The sequence below is a fragment of the Lepus europaeus genome, chromosome 23, assembly GCF_033115175.1.
Source record: "Lepus europaeus isolate LE1 chromosome 23, mLepTim1.pri, whole genome shotgun sequence".
NCBI classification, from domain to species: domain Eukaryota; kingdom Metazoa; phylum Chordata; class Mammalia; order Lagomorpha; family Leporidae; genus Lepus; species Lepus europaeus.
The window spans coordinates 12,776,690-12,797,735 of record NC_084849.1 but is presented as its reverse complement, the minus strand read 5'-3'; the positions used below and the strand labels follow the sequence as shown (position 1 = coordinate 12,797,735).

General features: G+C 50.6%; 1 protein-coding gene and 1 non-coding gene across 6 annotated transcripts in view; one reads left to right on the top strand and one right to left on the bottom strand.

Moving 5' to 3' along the window:
- The window catches only part of SPRING1 (SREBF pathway regulator in golgi 1), a 35,320-nt gene that overhangs the window by 2,520 nt on the left and 11,754 nt on the right, over positions 1 to 21,046 (top strand). For 2 of the 5 annotated variants that reach the window (XM_062182517.1, XM_062182518.1), the window contains exons 2-5: positions 10,082 to 10,238; positions 15,646 to 15,797; positions 16,121 to 16,234; positions 17,957 to 18,470. In XM_062182517.1, the coding sequence (XP_062038501.1) occupies positions 10,082 to 10,238; positions 15,646 to 15,797; positions 16,121 to 16,234; positions 17,957 to 18,040 (507 nt within the window). In that variant the 3' untranslated portion in view covers positions 18,041 to 18,470. Of the gene's footprint in view, positions 1 to 10,081; positions 10,239 to 15,645; positions 15,798 to 16,120; positions 16,235 to 17,956; positions 18,471 to 21,046 lie in introns of those variants that run through there. The other 3 variants (XM_062182520.1, XM_062182519.1, XM_062182521.1) reach the window with 2 other exon arrangements.
- LOC133752376 (small nucleolar RNA U2-30) lies at positions 10,748 to 10,815 on the bottom strand. The gene has a single exon (XR_009864923.1). It is a non-coding gene; the product is annotated as a small nucleolar RNA U2-30 (small nucleolar RNA).

Genomic DNA, 21,046 nt, shown 5'->3' with positions numbered 1-21,046 from the left:
ACTTCCATCTCTCCCTCCCTCCTCCTCCCTCCCCCTCTCCCTTCCCCTCCCCCTTTCTCCCCCTCCCCCTCTCCCTCTCTGAGTCTCAGAGTCTGCCTTTCAAATGGTTTGCCCTCCCAATTTCACTGGTTTGCCCTCCCAATGCCTACAACAGCCAGAGCTGGGCCAGGCTGAAGCCAGGAGATGAGAACTCAGTTCAGGTCTCCCACGTGGGTGCCGGGGACCCAAATACTGCTGCAAACCAGGGTGTACTTTAGCAGGGAGTTGGACCAGAAGCAGAGTAGCTGAGACTCAAACCATGCACTCAGATGCACGCATCTCACATGGCAACTAGGCACCCGTCCCTTGATGTCTCGTGTTGGTGGTGTGCAGGCTTCTCGTCCTTGGCCAGATGGAGCTCGGGACTTTCTTGTTGGAGTTTCTTCCTCTTGCAGCCACCCCACTCTCAGGCAGTAGCCCTACCGTTCGCCAGGTAGTTCTGGCCGCAGATGCCTCTTCTTTACTTTCCCTCATCCCTGCATCTCAAAGACGGGCCCTGCCTTCACAGTGTCTCCTGCACCTGTTCATTCTTCTGTTTGTCCCTGCTGTCACCCTCGGCCAAGCCACCACCACCTCTGACCCTTCCTGTCTCACAGTCTGCTCGCTGCCTGGCAGTGGGGCTGATGAGCTTTAAAGAGATTAGACTGGGGCTGACGTTGTGGCATATATTGGCACTGATTCGAGTCCCAGCTGCTTCACTTTGGATCCAGCTCCTTGCTAATGGGCCTGGGAAAGCCAGGGACTGTGGCCCAAATACTTGGGCCCTTGAACCCATGTGGGAGATCCAGAAGAAGCTCCTGGTTTTGGTCTGGCCCAGCTTTGGCCATTGTGACCATTTGGGGAGTGAACCAGCAGATGGAGGAATTCTTTCTCTGTGAAACTCTGTCTTTCAGATAAATAAAATCTTAAAAATAAAATCAGATCATGGTGCTCTCCCATGTGTGATTCTTCAGGTTCTTGCTTGGACAGAACTCCAGATTCCATTCCAGGATTTCTCCAGGATTGAATATTTTTTTAAAAGATATATTTATTTATTTGAAAGAGTTACACAGAGAGAGGAGGAGAGGCAGAGAGAGAGAGAGAAGTCTTCCATCTGCTGGTTCATTCCCCAGTTGGCCACATTGGCTGGAGCTGCACCGATCCGAAGCCAGGAGCCTAGAGCTTCCTCCAGGTATCCCAGGTGGGTGCAGGGGCATAAGGACTTGGGCCATCTTTTACTGCTTGCCCAGGCCATAGCAGAGAGCTGGATCGGAAGTGGAGCAGCTGGTACTCAAACTGGCACCCATATGGGATGCCAGCACTGCAGGTGGCGGCTTTACCTGCTGCGCCACAGCGCTAGCCCCTCTTTTTGTCATTTTATGTTAACCTCTCCGACCATTCCTAGTGACTCAAGCCACACCTAGTGACACAGCATAAATTATTCTAATTCATTTCCCGTGAACTTACCTTATTTCCTTTGTGTAGGAATCATTAACAGGACGTTTCTTGTTCATTTGCTTGTTTATCTGTCTCACCTCTCTCTTCATTTTAGAATAGAATTTCCTGAGAACAGGAAACTCATCCTGTTCGCTTCGTGGGAGTGCAGATAGTGGTTGGACAAACGCACGAGCCTAACTGGGCTGCCTTCCCCTCTCCTCTCAGTCTGGAGAGTTCTGCTCACTTCCACGGCCTGGCTCGGGTGCTCTGTGGTCTTCCCCAGCACCACCTCCCCGGCACTCCAGCACACCATCCTCGTTTAAAACAAATAATAATACAGTGCTCTTCTTTGGTAAACCTGTGATCTGTGACTGTAATTTGTTTTAGTGGAGATGGGAGGGAGTAAGAACCCCCTAGAGTGCTTAGGAGTAAGAACCCCCCCTGTGGTGCAGCACCAGTTCGAGTCCCTGCTGCTCCACTTCAGATCCAGTTCTCTGCTATGGCCTGGGAAAGCAGTAGAAGATGGCCCAAGTGCTTGGGCCCCTGCACCCATGTAGGAGACTTGGAAGATGCTCCTGGCTTTGGATCGGTGCAGCTCTGGCTGTTGTGGCCACCTGGGGAGTGAAACAGCAGATGGAAGACTTTGCACTCTCTCTGCCTCTGCCTTTCTCTAACTGTGCCTTTCAAATAAATAAATAAATCTTAAAAAAAAAAAAAGCCTAGAATTATTGGGCAGTGTTTTTTTTTTTTAAAGATTAATTTATTTGGAATGCAGAGTTAGAGAAGAAGAGACAGAGAGGTTGTCCATCTGCTGGTTCACTCACCAAATGGTCACAACTGCCTGAGCTGGGCCAGTCCAAAGCCAAGAGCCAGGAGCGTCCTCTGGGCCCCCCCATGAGGGTGCAGGAGCCCAAGCATTTGGGCCATCTTCCACTGCTTTCCCAGGTACATTAGCAGGGAGCTGGATTGGAAGCAGAGCAGCTGGGACTGGAACCCGTGCCCATATGGGATCCCGGCGCCCAGGCGGCGGCTTTACTCACGACACCATGGCACCAACCCAGAACTGTTTCCTGATTGTACGGTGTTGTGTCCTCGCTGTGATGATCTTGTCCCCGTTAGACGATGGAATTCCATAGAGAGGGAGACAGCGGCACCTTGAGCTAAATGTAGAGCTCTCTGAAGTGAGGAAGGAGCTGTGAGGGGAGCTCCTGTGTCTTAGCTCGGGCTGCCAGGATGGACTGCCAAAGACAGGGGGCTTCAGTGAGGAGCATTTATGCTGGAGGCGTAGACGTCCAAGACCCGGGGCTGGGGATTCCACGGCTGGTGAGGGCCCTCTTCCTGCTCGCATGGGGGACAGCACTTATATTTTAATGTGTGTTTTCATATGCACAGCACATGTTCATATACTTCAGGCCATTTGGGCTGGATTTTCTAAGCATGGCTAGTTTGTATCTTTTTCCTATTTTACCTTTTGTGTTTAAATCTTGGCTTTGTTTGGAGTTCATTTTGGTGTAGGATGTCATTTTGTTCTCTTTTAATGTTTTTATTTATTTGAAAGAAGAGATCTTCCATCCAGTGGTTCACTCCCCAGATTCCTGCAACAGCTGGTGCTGGGACCAGGCTGAAGCCAGATCTCCCATATGGATGGCAGGGACCCGCATCCTTAAGCCACCATCTGCTGTCTCCCAGCATGTGTGTTAGCAGGTGGCTGGACAGAGGCAGAGGTGGGACTGAACCCAGACACTCTGATATGGGATGCGAGTGTTCCACGTAGCAGGTTAACCCACTGCACCACAGCTCTGACCCCTGTTTCTCTGGATTTTTATTAATTTAACTGTTCTGCTCTTTGTATTGACTTACATCTTTTGACCATTTGACTGTTGGGTTTCTTTTTGTCACTGTCTGGGAATTCTTTGTCGAACTTCTTCACAGAGGCTGTTGTTCCTTTGTGAAGGTTCCGATTGGGAATCTGAGATCTGCGTGACTTTAAAACCCACATTAATTCACAGCCATTGTGACAGGGATGAAACAGGCTCCGTGCAGTGTTTGGTTTTGCTTACACAGTGCTTTTTAAAAATGGGATTAAAAATGTATGAGGTTTCATATAAATCTTTCCTTCTGGCTTCTCTGGAAAAGAACAGGCAATTTGTCAGCAGAGGTCTTCACTCCGGTCTGGAAATAGCCGGGGCACTGAACCGACTGCATGCTTTAGGTCCTGGGAGATGCTCCTCCTCTGGGCCACGCACTCATTCGCCCTTTCCTGGCCTCCTCCTGGGTGCCCAGTGGGATCACCCCTCCCTCCCTGTCTGCAGGTAGGAATGCCACGTGCCCTGCTTTGGCTAGGACAGTGTCCAGTGGCATTTTCAGGTGTTTGTTCCCGTCTCCCTGCCACCGTGTCTTGAGGCCATGTGTGGGTCCATCTGTTATTGGTGTGCGTTTGCTTCGGTGCTGCTCTGGGCCCCTCTGAGTAGTGCTGTTGAGAAGACTGGTTCACGAGTTTGCATGTGGGCCTGCGTTTTCTTTTCTTGTGGGTAAGGTGCCAACCTGTGCCTGACATTTAGGAGTTGCATGGCTGTTTTCCAAAGTGGCTGCGCCATTTGCAAAGAACTTTGAAGAAACTGCACTTACACTTGGTGTGCGATTTGGTGTCCGTAATTTTCTGCAAATGCTGATACTATCTATCTCCACTCCTGTTCCCAGCTACACATCTGTGTGAGGTGGAGTTTCTTCACGTGCTTCAACCCAAACACTGGACCTTGTGGATTGAAGGCCGAAGTAGCTGTGTGACCCCAGCTGGCTTCTATTAAGCCAGATGTTAGATTTGCAGAAATATGAAAACATCGTTCCTCTTCTCATTTTGTTTTTTTCAACATTTTTTCACAAACATTGAGCTAACATGCAATGAGTTTATTGCTTTTAAATGAACAAGTACATGATTTAAAATATCTCAAGAATTTAGATTCTAATTTTCATTAAAGCAAATATCACCATTTGCAAGTCATCGAAGACCGCATGTTAGGGTCCTTGCCATTTTAAGAGTGTGACAGTGGGAGGACACTCCGCTCAGTGGTTACAATGCCACCTGGAATAGCCCTGTCCCATCTCAGAGAGCCTTTCTCTCCCGGCTCCAGCTCTGATTCCAGCTCCTGCTGAAGCACACCCCGGGAGCAGCAGGCGGTGACTCAAGTAATGGGCCTTGCTGCCTGCTCAGGGAGCCCAGAGGGAGCTCCTGGCTCCTGACTTGAGCGTGGTCTAGTCCAGGCTGTTGTAGGCATTTGGGGAATGAAGCAGCTGAGAAGACACTTCCTCCCCTCCACTCCCCAACACCTCATCTCTGTCTCTGCCTTTCAAATAAAAAATTAGGATAAAGGGTCATGGGACCAGAAACGAGTGCCACCTCTGAGCCCCTTCTGACTGCTGCGTGCATCTGAGTTGGCCGCCATTGTTGGCTGCAGCCTTGGTCATGGCTGCTCAGCAGCTCTGTGCCCGGAGTCGAGTTTGCTTCGTCTGACTTCGCCTCAGGTTCTTCAGCTGTATGGAGCTGGTAGGCTGGCTTATGGGGGCGGAGCTCATCTGTGACCGATGGATCGTGGGCTCTTCTGCGGGAACACCGTGAGCTTGTAGAGCAGATGCGGCAGCTGTTTGTCTAGGAGTAGCTGAACTGCTGTCTTGAATCCCTCTTTTCTCTGGTTTTCATGTTCTTTAATGCTTTGGGGGCCCCTTCCTCATTGCTAAGAGATGGGAGCGCAGGAGAAACGAGTGGCCGTGCTGAGGAGGCCGTTGGGGGAGAGCTTTGGGGGTGGCAGGTGGATGGGGTGACTTGGGTGTGTTTCTTTAACGCACAGGTGGTGAACACCCAGTGTGTACCCAGCACCATCCTGGGTACAGAGCAGGCCAAGTTTCCATGCTTCTGCTGGGGGCAGGGGTAAGAAGGAGAGATACTAAGCAAAATGATTCCAGAAATGGTTTGTGACATAAAGAAAACAAACAGGATGACATGGTGGAGTGGCAGGGAGGGCCTGCCTCCACGGGAGGCGTGGGACCCAGGTGAGAACCCTGGCAGCTACTGACTGTCACCTGCTGCCTCAGAGGCTGTGCCTCAGCAGGAGGCTGGAGTTGTGAACAAAACCAGACTCAGTCCAGGCACTGCAGGTGGGAAGTGCCCACCCCACTCTCATTTTTCACTTTTGTTTATGAACATAATCGCAGCGTTCTGTTTGTTTACTTCATATATAAGTGTTTCCCTGTCTGTAAAAGCCTTTTGTATGTGCAGCTTTTTTATGGCTGCAGTTTTCCGGGCTGCATTTAGCATTCCTCCGATGTTAGACATTCGGGTGCTCCTCTGCCTTTATTGCCTGTTTTTGGGACCCACAACCTGACTATGATGCCTGGGTTTCAGTGCTTTGCTGCTTACATGGAACATTGATTTCATTGGACTCTTTAACCCCTGAAAAATGCACAACAATTCACGCAGCCCTTTTAAAGCCAGAGACAAAGCAACCTGCAGGAGCATCAGTGCATTTTGTAGCACTGCGGCCTCTGCAAGGGTGTTCTCGTGTGGTTTTGTTCTCGTGTGGTTTTGCTGCTCTCTGTGCCTGTTCTTCCCTGGTATCCTGTGTGGACACCTGTCTAAGTGTCCACAGTGGCTGCCTGTGCTGACGGATGGATGCCTGTCTCTCAGCAGCTCTGGAGGCACTTTGAGAACAGAGATCCTACCTTTGTCTCTGTATCACAGCACTTGGTTGAACTTTGATACTTTGGAATATGGCACTGTGTGTGTGTGTGTGTGGGGGGGTGCGTTCATGTGTGTATGTATGGAAAAGCTTAAGTTGAGACAGCTTCATTGGTTAGGTGCATCAGTTTGGGAGGACTTCCCTTAGTGCTCCCTCCCCACCCCCTTGGCACGGCTGGGTCTTGAGAAAAGCGAACATGAGCCAATTCATTGCATTTGCTGTTGTGTCATCTCTGCCTTACTCACACGCTCCTTTGGCAAGGTCTCGGATATTCATGTTTGAAAACAAGCTCAAGTGCTGGGAGAATTGCTTTCCTGTTTACCAGAAGTGTAGCGTGTAGCAGAATCCCAGGATGCACTCACCGGTGAGCTCTTGCTTTCTTTCAGGAAGAATAACAGGATAGCTTGGGAATAGTGCCTAAGAGCACTCCTAACCTTGTCCTAAGAGCCAGTTTGCTGTACGGTGACCAGCCTTGTAGTGGGTCTTTATGGCTGTGAATTTGTCTAGAGTAGCATTTGCAGCTCAGTTGAGTTTGCACATGGCTTAGTTATGCAGCTGACCACCCGCCACAGGGTCCCAGAAGGGCGGAGGGGGTGAATGTGCTGGTAGCTAAGCAGGATGCCCCTGAGTGATTTGTCCCAAACCCCAAGACTCCTGCACTTGGCTCCTCTTCTTGCACCAACCGAGGAATACACATGTTGTTTTTGTGCAGCCCGTCCTCCTGCTATGCCAGTTCTTTCTTTTAAAAGAACAAAAGGGAGGGGCAGACTAGAAATTAAAGCCACATTGGAGGACTGTTCTACACTTAAGAAATTCAAGAACAAAATCCCATACTGGTAGACTTACGAATGTAAATTCTGTTAACTTAACCGGCGGTAAGGTTACAAGTGGTACATAACCGGCGGTAAGGTTGCAAAGGGTACATGTAACTTTTGGCAAGTTTGGCACTGTAGCATTTACTTTGGACTATTCAAGAGAATGCTTTTAAAGCTCTACATGTTATTGCAATACATTCTGCAACAACAGAAACCCAGGGTTAATGTTGATCTATAGAGGATGTGTTTGCTAAATTATGGCACATCAACATGATGGATTCTTATTACATAGCTTGGAAATGTGATTATCAGGATAATGTAGGTCCTTGGAAATGTTTTACTCTCCAATTAGTGTCATGATGAGCTGAAAGCAGTGCATCGTGATTTGTTCTGTAAATACCGGGTTAAAGGCTGAAAGTTAATATGCAAAAACAAATACAGTTTTACTTGAGGGATGGGATTATGGGCAGTTTTTGTCTGTAATGTTGGTAATCATTCTTTTAAATAAGCTTTTCATATTGGAATAGCTATAGATTTATTGAAAAGTTGCAAAGACAGTATAGACTACTCATAGACTCTTTGCCTAGTTTCTGCTATTGCTAATAAGCTTCCTGTCCCTTTAATCTTTTTATCATTTTATTTTCAAAGTGAAGAACTCCCCACAGGTGATTAAAGATAGCCTATGGTCTTTCTTCCCATCCCTTTGTCTCTGATCTAACAAACCTCTCTGTGTACGTATATTGTCAGAATTTTAGCATACTATTTTGTTGTAATTATGCACCTTATTCTGCACCTTGCTTTTCCACCTGGTACACCCTAGACACCCAGTGCTTGGCCACCCCAGGTAGTGCTCTGCCACCCCAAGTGTTAAAATCATCTGTCTGCTTTTTTTTTTTTTTTTAAGATTTTTATTTATTTATTTGAGAGGTAGAGTTACAGACAGTGAGAGAGAGAGACAGACAGGCAGAAAGGTCTTCCATCCACTGGTTCATTCCCCAAATGGCCACAGCGGCCAGTGCTGGCTCAATCTGAAGCCAGGAGCTAGAGGCTTCCTCCAGGTCTCCCACATGGGTGCAGGGGCCCAAGGACTTGGACCATCCTCTGCTGCTTTCCCAAGTCATAGCAGAGAGCTGGATCGGAAGAGGACTAGAACCGGCACCGATATGGAATGCTGGTGCTGGAGAGGAGGCTTAACCTACTACACCACAGCACTGGCCTTCATCTGTCTGCTTTACAAATACTGATTTCCAGGTCTCATCCACAGAGGCTGTTTTCTCATTCTGTGGGGAGGCTCAGGAGTCAGAATTGTTTTAAGCTCCCTATATAATCTAAAGTACGTCAGGTGTAAGAATGCTGTTTGGGGCTGGCATTGTGGCATAGTGGATTATGCTGCTGCCTGCAACTCCACCGTCCCATATGGGTGTCGGTTTGAGTCACGGCTGCTTAGCTTTCAATCCAGCTCCCTGCTAATGCGCCTAGAAAAGGCAGTGGAAGATGGCCCAAGTGCTTGGGCCCCTGTCACCCATGTGGAAGACCCAGAAGAAGCTCCTAGTTCCTGGCTTCATCCTGGCCCAGCCCTGGTCATTGTGCTTATTTGGGGAATGAACTAGTGGATGGAAATCTCTGTGTTTCCCTCTTCTCTCTAACTGCCTTTCAAATAAATATAAATATATATTGAAAAAAAATTGCTACTTGAGCTTGATCCCAGAGGAATCTGGGTTGATTTTGATGATAGGCGTATGCTGGCTGGTGCTGATTCGTCACTTTTCTGCTGTTGAGTGTCCAGGCCCTTCCTCCCCTCGGGACAGTGCTGTGCTAGACCTTCTCTGCATCTCCTTTGCACTGGGTTTTCTAAAGCATAGTGTGTGTGGGGACACATGCATTTTACAAATTAATTGCTCTTCCCAAATTATTTTCCTTAAGAAATCTCAGTAACCAAAAATGTGTAAGATTTGCCATCACGTTTTCAAGGTTATTACCACTTTCTTAGCAAGTGACCTATGATGGATCATTCTTAAGGGGAATGGTTAGAATGGTGAATAAAGTACCTACAGACCTCTGGGAGTGAGTCTCCCGGTGGTTTTGTTTTGCAGTAATAAAGCATTCAGAAGATGACTGTCGCATGCTTGGCTTGCTTCCTGATATGTGGGCACCGTCCCCCGTAGTCTCTTAGTAGTAGAAAGAAGGCAGTTTTGAAAGCTCAGTCTAGTGAGCCCTGGCATAGCTTCAGGGTTGGGAGGATGGGTTTGAACATTGCCTCCCTGGCTGCTCTCCCCTCTGTGGGTCTGGGAGCGGGCAGGTGGGACTGGATGTCTTCTTCCAGAGTAGCCTTGCGAGGGTCCACATGCAGGATGCTTTCACCACAGACATTGGCTGGTTGCCGTGCTCCAATTCAGTGTTTCCATGTGTGTACCCAAGCGCCTGTAACCGCAGGTAAAAGATACCATGTGCTATAGATGGGAGATGACAGGCACAAGCGAGGTTCCTCTGTGGTTTTAAAAGTGTGTTTGCTTGAAATCTTTACTTAATATATATTAAATTGATCTTATATGTATAAAGATAATTGAAAATGAATCTTGATGTGAATGGAATGGGAGAAGGAACAGGAGATGGGAGGGTTGAGGGTGGGAGGGAAGTTATGGGGGGGCGGGGAAGCCACTGTAATCCATAAGCTGACTTTGGAAATTTGTATTTATTAAATAAAAGTTTAAAAAAAAAGTATGCTTGCATTTTGCATCCTGTTCCACAATGAATTTGTTTCTTTTGACTTGCCATCAGAAGAAGCTCAAAACCTCCCCAGGTTTTTCTTCCCCATAAGATTAGGAGCTTTGCGCATGTTAAACATGTGCGGGTCACTCAGGGCAGTGCGGGTGAGTCTGCCAGCCTTGAAGCTCAGCCCTTACTTTGTGCTCTTTTGTGTAGGTTCATGTTGGCTTTGGCTCACGCTTTGCTTATACCACAGGAGTGCAGTATTGCAAGCTTTTTGCAGTGTTTCTGTCCTTTTACTGGAGTTCCTATGAAAAATGGCTGAGATTGCAAGAAGAGAAATTAACCTTCTGATTCATGGTCTCTTTGTAGGAGGAGAGGGCAGTGAGAGATCGGAGTCTCCTCCAGGTTCAAGACCATGATCAGCCCATCCCATGGAAAGTGCAGTTCAACTTGGGCAATAGCAGTCGGCCAAGCAATCAGTGTCGGAACTCCATCCAGGGGAAGCACCTCATCACAGATGAGCTGGGTAAGGTTGAACCCTGTCCTCTCCTGGCAGTCAGGAGACAATAGGGTACTTAAAAAGTTCATGGAAAATGTAAACAAAAGGTAAGTTTAGGGGCAGGTGTTGTACAGTGGGTTAAACCGCCCTGTGGGGCACTCACATCTCATATCAGGGCACCTGAAAGAGGCCCAGTTAAACTACTGATCCAGCTGCCTGCTGCTGTGTCTGGGAGGCAGCAGATGGCGATGGCCTAAGTACTTAGGACCCTGCCGCCCAAGGGCGAGACCTGTATGGAGTTCTGAGATCCTGGGTTTGGCCTGGCCCAGCCTTGTCTGTTGCAGGCATTTGGGGATGAGCCAGCAGGTAGAAGATCTCTCTTCTTTAGCTCTCCTTCTCTGTCACTGTACCATTCAAATAAATCAGTAAATCTTAAAAGAAAAAGGTAGGTTTATTTTAATGCAAACAGTTTTGAAATCCATGCATAGTTTTTTCATGATATACACATTTTTCATGATTTTTTAAAAAAACAATTCTGAGCTCAGGTCAAGTGTAGGAAACCTCACAGTTACAGAGGTCAGTTGGAACCCTTTTGTCATTGCTTCCATGAACTTTTTGAACACGCCCGTGCCTCGTGGGGCTGTGTGCGGGGTTTTTGTCGTCATAGGCTCCCTCTGCGGTGCAGTTTCCTGTCTTGCACATTTCCAGCATTTCTCCCATCGCCTTTGCCTTCTTACTCATCACTCTAGGTTCCCTCAGTACCAGAGGAGCTTGGTGTGATGGCTGTGGTTCTTAGAAGGTCGTTGTGCCTGCAGTGTTGTGCATCAGCCCATCGGCCACTTCCTGCCCGTCTCACCTCAGCCCCAGTGTTTCCTGGTCTTGCCAGACTTGATGATGAACTCTACAGGATAAGAGTTCAGTTCCTCCTTGTTAACCTGAATGGTACCTGTAGTGTTGACACATGGTAAATGTACTTGTTGACTGGCTGACCAGATGATTCCAAATGAATTAAAAAGCTTCAAAATGTGTTAGTCTTACAGTAGAAACATCAGTGTGTTTGATAAGGTTTTCTGTGCTTTCTTTGAAGCTGTAAGAACAGAGATTTCTGCTCTGGTGGGGCAGCTGGAATAGACACCTGCTAGACTTTTCCTCTACGATATACTCCGTCTTTCTGGGGCCGGCCTTGTGGCATAGCAGCTAAAACTACCACCCTCAGTGCCAGTATCCCATGTGACCTCCAGTTGGTGTCCCAGCTGCTGCACTTCTGACCCAGCTCCCTGCGAATGGCCTGAGAAAGCAGCAGAAGATGGCCCAAGGGTATGGGCCCCTGCTCCCTGTGTGGGAGATCTGGAGGAAGCTCCTCGCTCCTGCCTGGCCCAGCCCTGGCCATGGCAGCCATTTGGGGAGTGAACCAGTAGATGGAAGATCTCTCTCTGTGTCTCTTCCTCTTTCTCTGTAACTCTGACTTTCAAATAAATAAATACATCTTTTAAAAAAACAAGAAGGTAGTCTTTCCGAAGGGAAACTGCTGTGCTTGGCTCGCACTGACTGAGCTTCTGCTGGGTGCTGGGCACTGGGCTAACTGCATTCCCTGAATATCATATTTGATTTTGCAAGAATCATGCTACGAGGTGAGGCTGCCTTCATTTTACAGGTGAAGATGTAGGCATCAAGAGATCAAGGAGCTTGCCCTGGATTGACAAGACTCCTTTGTACAACCTAAACACACTACGTTACCACATAAAAATGTCAGTTTCTCCTGAATAGCAAATACCCAGTGTTCAGAATTCCTTAATTACTTTTACAGATGTTTCTCTTCAACTGGCGGTTTGCAAATGATGGGAGGCTTTTGCTTGTAAGAGTGAGTTTTTGAGTTTTCGAGTCTCAGAACAGGTGGATTGTGGAGGTGACCCGGCACTGCCGTCTTCATGCACGAGAAAGCTAAAGTCAGTGAGGACACATGCTGTCTTTAACATGGAAACCACAGTGCATTTATTGATTAGGTTGTATCCTCTGCAAAATGAGAACCAAAACTTTTTCAAGCCTCAAAATCATCAAACCAGAGAGGAGATGACTTGGAAATGAAGAAAGGAGTTGGAGGAAAACTGTCTCGCTGGGGTAGAAGAGCTGGGAATGCTTGCACAGAAGCACACTCCTGGGTTCGTTGTGGCACAGTGGGTTGGGAGACAGTGTTTTCGTGTTCCCATCCACGTCTTCCCTCCCCAGATGCCCACGATAGTCGGGGCTGGTCTGGGGCCAGAGGCTGGAGCCTGAAACTCAATCCAGACTGCCCGTGCAGGTGCCAGGGGTCTAGTTACTTGAGCCATAGCTGTTGCCTCCTAGGGTTTGCATTAGCAGGAAGCTGGAGTCGGGAGCTAGAACTGGGTATAGAGCCCAGGTGTTCTGATATGGGATGTGGGCCTCTTGACTGCTAGGCCAGATGCCCACCTGTTCTGTCTTTATAAACGGAGTGAAAGGGAAATGACTCACAAGATGCTGTGGGTGGTCAGTGGCTAGACCTGTGACTGACCTGTGACTGACACCAGCCGGCCTGACCTGGAGTTCAGGGCTTACTTCGTGCAGAGCGTGACATTCAGCAAGAAAAGGTGAAATTTTAGCCTTGAGTTATGAATGTAGTTTACCATTTTCTTTGATCATAGAGAGAAAATAATATTTTTCTGAATAATTTAGGTGAGACAAACCCACTCAGACTCCTTGAGTAAAAAATTCTGAGAGTGAGTCATTCGCTGAAGCAGTAAAAATCCGAGCCGTGATTTTTTTTTTTTTTTTTTTTTTTTTTACTTTTTGACAGGCAGAGTGGACAGTGAGAGAGACAGAGAGAAAGGTCTTCCTTTTGCCATTGGTTCACCCTCCAATGGCCGCCGCGGCTGACGCGCTGCGGCCGGCGCACCCCGCTGTCCCGAAGGCAGGAGCCAGTTGCTTCTCCTGGTCTCCCATGGGGTGCAGGACCCAAGCACTTGGGCCATCCTCCACTGCACTCCCTGGCCGCAGCAGAGAGCTGGCCTGGAAGAGTGGCAACCGGGACAGAATCCAGCGCCCCGACCGGGACTAGAACCCGGTATGCCGGCGCCGCTAGGCGGAGGATTAGCCTGTTGAGCCACGGCGCCGGCCAAAGCTGTGATATTTGTTATTTATAAACTCCATGAAAAGGAGAGAAGAGGTAAGTAGTTTAATAAAGAAAACTTCCAGCCGGCACCGCGGCTCAATAGGCTAATCCTCCGCCTTGCGGCGCCGGCACACCGGGTTCTAGTCCCGGTCGGGGCACCAATCCTGTCCCGGTTGCCCCTCTTCCAGGCCAGCTCTCTGCTGTGGCCAGGGAGTTCAGTGGAGGATGGCCCAAGTGCTTGGGCCCTGCACCCCACGGGAGACCAGGAGAAGCACCTGGCTCCTGGCTTCGGATCAGCGCAGTGCGCCGGCCACAGCGCGCCTACCGCGGCGGCCATTGGAGGGTGAACCAACGGCAAAAAGGAAGACCTTTCTCTCTGTCTCTTTCTCACTGTCCACTCTGCCTGTCAAAAAGAAAAAAAGAAAAAAAAGAAAACTTCCATAATTACTGAGCAGGCCAGTGCCACGTGGATCTTGCCTGGGGAACGCACCATTAAATCAGACAACGATTTAGGGTTCCAGGCTTTTCAGTGGCTGGGAATTCATTTCCCAAGCAGTAGCCACACACTTGGCGGTCGCAGTCCTCCCGGACACCTGTTGGAAATAGCGTTTGCCTGACGAGGTGAAGGATGAGAAGTGAGGGCCCCGTGGGCTTGCTTTGCCCAGAGGGTAGGAAGAGCTGCAGTTTCCAGGCCAAACGCCGCAGGTGGGCCCTGCGAAGACAGAGGAGGCTGAGATGCTGACCCTTGACTGTGGGAAAAAGCACAAAGAAGGTGTGAGCAGTGGGAGTTAGGCCACACGACTGCCTGTCACGTCCCGTGAGAGATGATGGAATCAGGGTGTGTTATCCCTTGGGGCAGGATTTTGAGAAAATACTTACTTGGATTTTTTTGTTTGTAAACCCTGTAAAAATGATTAGGAATAGTTAGGGAGAGCCTGGGAAACATTTACTATGACATTAGAGCATCCTCTCTTAGGAAACAGAACAGCATAGTCCAGCAGCTGAAGCACCCGCTCCCTGGTAACGGAGAGCTCCTCTGGAGGCCTCCGTTTGCCAGGTGCGAAGTGCGGCGCTGTACTCGCCGCCATCGCTGTTCTGCTGGCACCTCCTGCGTCCGTACAGAATGTTTTCCGGAGTGGTTTCTGAAAACAGCCATATTCTTCTACAAGTCTCAGTCTCTGAGGAGCAAGAAGCTAGGGCATTTGGAGTGGAAGGATGCTGGGAGCAGCTGCTCCGCACCTGTGGCTCCCGTGAGCCTGAGCCTGCACCTGTGCGCTCCTGCGCACACCTGGGAGTCTCCCGGGGATTTATTCCTGCATTTCTCTGTTCTGCTCCCAGAAGGATGTAGAGAACCGTGCTGAGCAGCTCCGAGCAGTACAGCAGCTTCTGTAAGGAGCCTCTTCCCCTAAAGTTGTGTGTGAATCGGCGGGGTTGGAGGGCGTGTGTATAGACGGGCTTGTGGGGGTTGGGGGGGTTGGACGTTCTCTGCCTTGGATGTTAGAGAATTGTGTTTCCTGATGCGGAAGGGAATTTACATCCCTGGCATGTGGGGGTGCCAGCAGTCTACCTCAGTTTGTAAGTTAGCTGGGACTGTTTCCCTTTCAGCCAGTTGACAAAGGATAACTGTGGCTGTGTCCCCTCTCAGAATCCTCTGGCTTTTCCTGTTTCAGATTTTTTTTTAAACCTTTTTTTTTTTTAAAGATTTATTTATTTATTTATTTGAAAGAGTTACAGAGAGAGAGAGAGAGAGAGAGAGGTCTTCCATCTGTTGATTCACTTCCTAGATGGCCTCAACTGCTGGAGCTGTGCCGATCCAAAGCCAGGAGCTTCTTCCTGGTCTCCCACGTGGGTGCAAGGGCCCAAGGACATCTTCTGCTGCCTTCCTGGGCCATAGCAGAGAGCTGGACAGGAATTGGAGCTGCCGGGTCTCGAACTGGCACCCACATGGGATGCTGGTGCTTCAGACCAGGGCATTAACACACTGCGCCGGCCCCTCAGATTTTTGTTTTAGGCCCAGCTGGAAGAGTGGCTTGCCTAAGTTAGGATAGGAAAATGGAGCCCAGACATGATCGTAGACTGAAAGGTTGCTGTAAGCAAGTGATGACCAAAGCCCAGTTATGACGCAAGAGGCCCTGCTTCCCAGAACTGTGGCCTGGGGAAAGCAAGCCCTTGGCATATGAGGGCCAGGTGCTGAGAACACCCGGACTCCAGATTCGGCATCCGGGTTTTTGTGTGCAGTACGGTCATTGCTGCCTCGCAGGGAAGGTACCCGCTGACTCCATGCTAAGGTCAGTCTCCGACTTTCAGGGTACGTGTGTGAAAGGAAAGACCTGCTGGTGAACGGCTGCTGTAACGTCAACGGCCCCAGCACGAAGCAGTACTGCTGCGACGGCTGCTTGTCCAACGGCTGCTGCAGCGCCTACGAGTACTGCGTCTCCTGCTGCCTGCAGCCCAACAAGGTACGGGAGCTGCTCCCTGTGTGTTCTCAGGGGCTTCAGGCTCTTCCTGGAGGTTCTTCTGAACATAGAAGGCAGAAAAGAACCGAGCTGCATGGTACAGTAGCCATTGTCTTCCAGGGAAGGAGGTGGTTCCCCGTGCCCGGAGTGGTTCTTCTGCAGGGTGGACCATTGTGTTGCTAATCAGAAATCTCCTGAATGAGGCCCCTGGCCCCCAGCCTGCTCCCTCCTCAGCTCAGCATTCTCTTAGTTGGGAGGGATTTCCAAGGTTACCTTGTGCTGGCTGCGTCTGGAATTTATTACAGGTACAACTTTTGTTTCCATAGCAACTTCTCCTGGAGCGCTTCCTCAACCGGGCGGCCGTGGCGTTCCAGAACCTCTTCATGGCAGTCGAGGATCACTTTGAATTGTGCTTGGCTAAATGCAGGACCTCATCCCAGGTCAGAGGCTGTGAGGTCTGCCGCTGGGGGCGGGGGGTGAGAGGCGGGCTGGGGGAAAACAAGAAGGTAGACTCTGGGTTGGTGATGTGGAGAGGAGGGGCGCACGGAGCCCTGCTGTGTTGGCTGGAGTGATGATGCTTAGAATGCCAGCTTGAGATCCGAGCTTTGTCCAAGGTAGGGGAAGCACGGCTTTTGCATTCAGTCAAGGCTTGTGTCTCCTCTCTGGTTGGCACGTTCACACTTTGAGTGCGAGCTCAAACTTATTTTGAAATCTGAGTGGAGTCCTCGCAGTCCAGCTGCCTAGAGAAGTCGTCCCCCACCCCGTCTGTGAGATTCAACGATGGTTTCTAGCAACCGCGGTTTAGCGTAAGCAGTGATGTGTTCTGGGTCAAAGTTACGGTTTACTTTAGGAGCCAAGGGGAAGGAACAGGTGGTGGTTAGGAACCCACCAAGACGGGTGTAGGGTGTCCAGCTCTCGGTGCGTATCAGCATGCTGTCGTAAATGCGCTGCTCTTCGGTTGTCGTGTATCGCACCTGCCGCAGGAAGCGCCTGCGTCTTTGACGCCCCGTTGGGCAGTTGTCCCGCGACAACTCTTGGTGAAGCCAGCAGACATGTTGATCACACAAGCACACGTCTCCTGGCTTCCAGTCGCGGTGTCATTTGGCGTTCCCTGGCGCTCTCATACCCTTGGCCAGATTTCTGTCCTCCACCTTTTGACTTTCCGCCCCTTTTGTGTGTCTGGTTTGTTCAGAGGGTGTTCAGTATCACTGGGTAAGTGCTGCAGGGATTGTAATGAGCGTTAGAAAACACTGAGACATTCCTGACGGTCTTGTTTTGCTTGAAGAGCTTTCGGCTTGAATGGCTTTAGAGGAGCAGTGGGGGAAGGCGGCACGCACGACTCGCTGGGTTCCGATCCTCTCGTCCCGAAGTGCTGGGAAAGGCCAAGTCTTCTCTTTCCTTAACCGATAAACCCGGGGGTATTTCCAGTCTCCCATGAAGCTACCATCCTTTCTGACTTTGCCTTTTATTATCAACAGAGATTTCCCAGTTGCCATTCAATGTGTTTTGATAACAGTATCCCAAGAAAGATGATTTGGCTGTATGTCTATTAAATTGGATTAATACTTACGATTCAGTTGCTTAGCATTGGTCTCAGGGTAATTAGAGAACTGTAGACGAGCCAAAAACGCAAGTTGCTTGTATGAAAACAAATTGCTGAAAAATTAGCCATCAGGGATGATTGTGTGCCTTAAATCACGCCTGCAGCTTGCTCATCCTGCGAGGCTTGCATGGTACGCTGGGCCTCGGCGCACGCAGCCAGCCTGTGGGCACACAAGCGTTACGAGAGCGGCTCCCGAGCCTGGGCTTCCTTTCCAGGAACTGAGGTTCTCGGAGTGCAGGATCAGGTGCACACAGCCTCTGGATCCTAACCTGTTTTCAGTCATTTAAAAAGAATAAGTGTCTTGAGTCGCCGAGGTCACGGCCGTGTTGCTAAGAAGCTCAGTGGTGGACGTGGAAAGCAACAGCCTTGCGGTGCTGTCGTTCTCGTGCCCCTCACTGGCACTCTGCTGAGCACCTTTGTTCCAGAAAGTGCCTGGGAGCCTCTAGTAGATGTGGAGGTGGACGTGGGCCGCCTCCTGCAGGCCGTGTCTGCCGGCCGCTCTGCTCTCTGTGTGCAACTGCTGTGTCTCACCACCCTCCTGTCTCCCTTTTGCCCACAGAGCGTGCAACATGAGAATACCTACAGGGATCCCATAGCAAAGTTCTGCTATGGTGAGAGCCCGCCCGAGCTGTTCCCTGCGTGATGGGCGTTGCCTGCTTGGGTAGCCGGGGCAAGGAGCCCCCTCTGATGAACTCAGCGCCTGGAACTGGGCTGCAGCACCCAGGCTGGTCCACGGGCAGAAGACGGGCAGCGCGAGGAGGCCTTGGCTGTGACCGTCCTTGGTCACGCACTGCCCAGGCATCGCCAGGTGGAGCTGTTCTGTGAAGTGGCCTGGAGCCGGGCTTGTCCTGCTCTCCAAGGACAGACTGCGGGCCGGGTGAGGGTGGTGGCCTTCGGAGAGGACGCAGCCCCGGTGCGTGCTCCTCAGGGGCCAGGTGTTCACCTCCAGTTTTGCCATGGGCCCTTTCACTGTAAAATTATTTATTGGATTTTTCTGGCATGGTGGGAAAGTTGTAAAGTTGTATATGGGAATGCGCCTTGCCGGTCTAGTCAAATACACTCAAGGAAATTTTTGTTCTGGTCGTTGGTTCTTGTGTTACGTGAATTACATCATCACTTTGCCTCTGGAATGTTTATCTCTTCGAATGAATGTTCTCTGTAGGTACTTACCAGTGTCTCTTGAAGTGAGCCCTGAATACCACCTGTTAACTGTATCCTGGCCTCGGAAGTTGCTCAGAGACTGCTCCACTCGGACCCCAGGCCAGACCTGAGGCGCCCCAGGTTCTGTCTGCACGTGTCTCCTGCTTGGGCGCCCCAGGTTCTCTCTGCACATGTCTCCTGCCTGGGCGTTCCTGACCGACTGGCTTGCCGTTTTCTCGTTTCCTGTGCTGCGTTGAAATCACAGTGGTCGCCTCGGCCCTGGCGCGAGGGGAGCCTCAGGACGACCCTGGGCTGCTGCCGCTTGTCCTGTGCCAGAAGCCGCTGTGAAGGCGGTTCCTCAGTGGAGATGCACTTAGCAGCCTGCGGTGTGCCGTCGTTCATTTGGTCGTTCGTTCTCTATTGCTTTCAGCTTCGGGAGGTGTATGTACGGATGATCGACTTCCCTGATTTGAGAAGAAGGAAAGAAATCCTGACTTTTCTCTCAGAGGGCTGCAGGAGATTCTTAGCTCTGCCCTGAGCAGGTGACGTGCAGGCTCCTGTCAGATTCTTAGCTCTGCCCTGAGCGGGTGACGTGCAGGCTCCTGACAGCCTGGAAAGTGCCGCGTGACAGCGGCCGGGATGTCCAAGGTGCACAGGCTCAGACCCCTGCATTTTCAGCTGGAACATGGGAGAGTATTTGGTCCTAGGATCAAGACATCCTGTGCCTTGCACGGCACTGCGGTTGGGCTTGGGGGGCCCAGCTCTTCCCTGGACTCCTTCGCGAGCCCTGGGCTCGGCCAAGGTCTTGTTGGTCTTTTCTGTCGCTCGGTGTCCTGACCTCGGAGCAAGCTGCTGCTTCCATGACCCCTTTCAGCATCTGTTTTTCCCGCTGGTGCTTTCTTCCTCTGGGCCCTGTTTGCTCTCTGCTGTGTCCTTTCACTTCCTCCTCCTGCCGCGCGTGTGTATCTTACACGTATCCCAAGGTCATTGGCTCCCCTGAATAAGATTTCCTAGAGGGTAAACTGCCAGGCAATTGTTTTTCCATTATTAGGCCCCAGGAAATCTGTTCTGTTTGCCTTGGGCTTCTCAGATCCTGTGTACTCAGCAGCGCTAGCATCAAAGCTGCTGTGAGCGGGAGGGAACCGTGGCCGTACGCTTGTTTTCATCAGCCTCGTCCTCTCCGGTACCGCGCTGTGGGATTTGAGCATCAGTCTCCCTAGGTTGACCCGGTGGCAGCCTCTGCTTTGAGCTTGTTGCCATGCGTGAGTAATGTAACCTGCATTTAACGTGAGCAGTTTGTGTCAGAGGCCAGCCTGCGCCTGTGTACGGAGCCTCTCCGACCTTGGCTTGAGCAGCACGTCGTATGTTTTCAACGTTTTCACACCCGGCACCTGCGGCCTTACAGGAGAGGTTTGCGCTTGCTTGTGTTTCTGCTTTGCGGACGGGGAAATAGTGAGAGGTGCCGCGACCTCCAGATCCCCATTGAGACTTCGTGACAAAACCCAAACAAGAGCTTCATCTCGAATTCTCAGTCCAGCGTTCCCACCGCCCCTGCCCACTCCGGCGCTGACTCATCCGTGAGCGTCTCCCCTGAGAGCGTATAGATTTCAGATCGTCCAGGTCCAGAGAGGGGTGAGGTGGCATAAATATCCAAATCTGGCAGATAATCCAGAGGTCATTTCCATTTGGCTGTGGGGTATGTTTTTTGTACTTAAATCCGTTAGGGGTGTGTTCACTGTTTTGGAAACTCCGGGTGCTTCAGGCCACGTGGGGGAGCCAGGCCACCCACGCCTCTGCAGGTGGTCAGCCTCTCTGGCCTCCCATATGGGATTCCCATTCTCCACCGCGCATTATTTCTGGTTCCCTTGACCAAGGGTTTCTTAAATGGGGAGCTTGTCTGATTTTTCTATGCACAGAGCCTAGCAAAGCATGGGCTGGGTGTTGAGCCTTTAGGAAATGTGTGACATCCCGAGTGCTTTAGGCTAAAGGAAGTTGGGTAATCCAAAGCGTCTCCTCGGTTCTGCGTCTTCCTCGGCTTGCTCCTTGCTGGAGGTGTGCAGAGAAGGCGGGTCGCAGTGGAGAGGAGCACAAAGCAGAGTGTGTGTGCCCGGCGCTGAGGCTGAGGGTCACCCACCATGGAGGGCCTGATCGGCAGTGAGGTGGGCCCGGACAGCCCGCCCCGCTGCTGGGAGTGAAGGGGGAGCTCCACAGTTCCTGGAAGAGCAGAGGGGACTTTGGAGCAGCAGCTGCGCCTCCCCGTGCTCCCCAAAGGGCCTCCCGGAAGTGCCTCAGTCCGTGCTGGTTCCAGGGGGAACTGCGGTGAACAGGCACAGAGTTCGCAAGATTCCAGGCGAGCCTTTCCCATCCTTGGGATTTGCAGCTAAGTTGTAAACACAGTTGGTACAAAGATACTGTTTGGTGTCAGTTCGGCTTTGCCCATCCTCGCGTCACTCCGTGAACTGATGCCAGGGATACCATTTGTCTGGCACACAACTGTTACAGTTGTGCC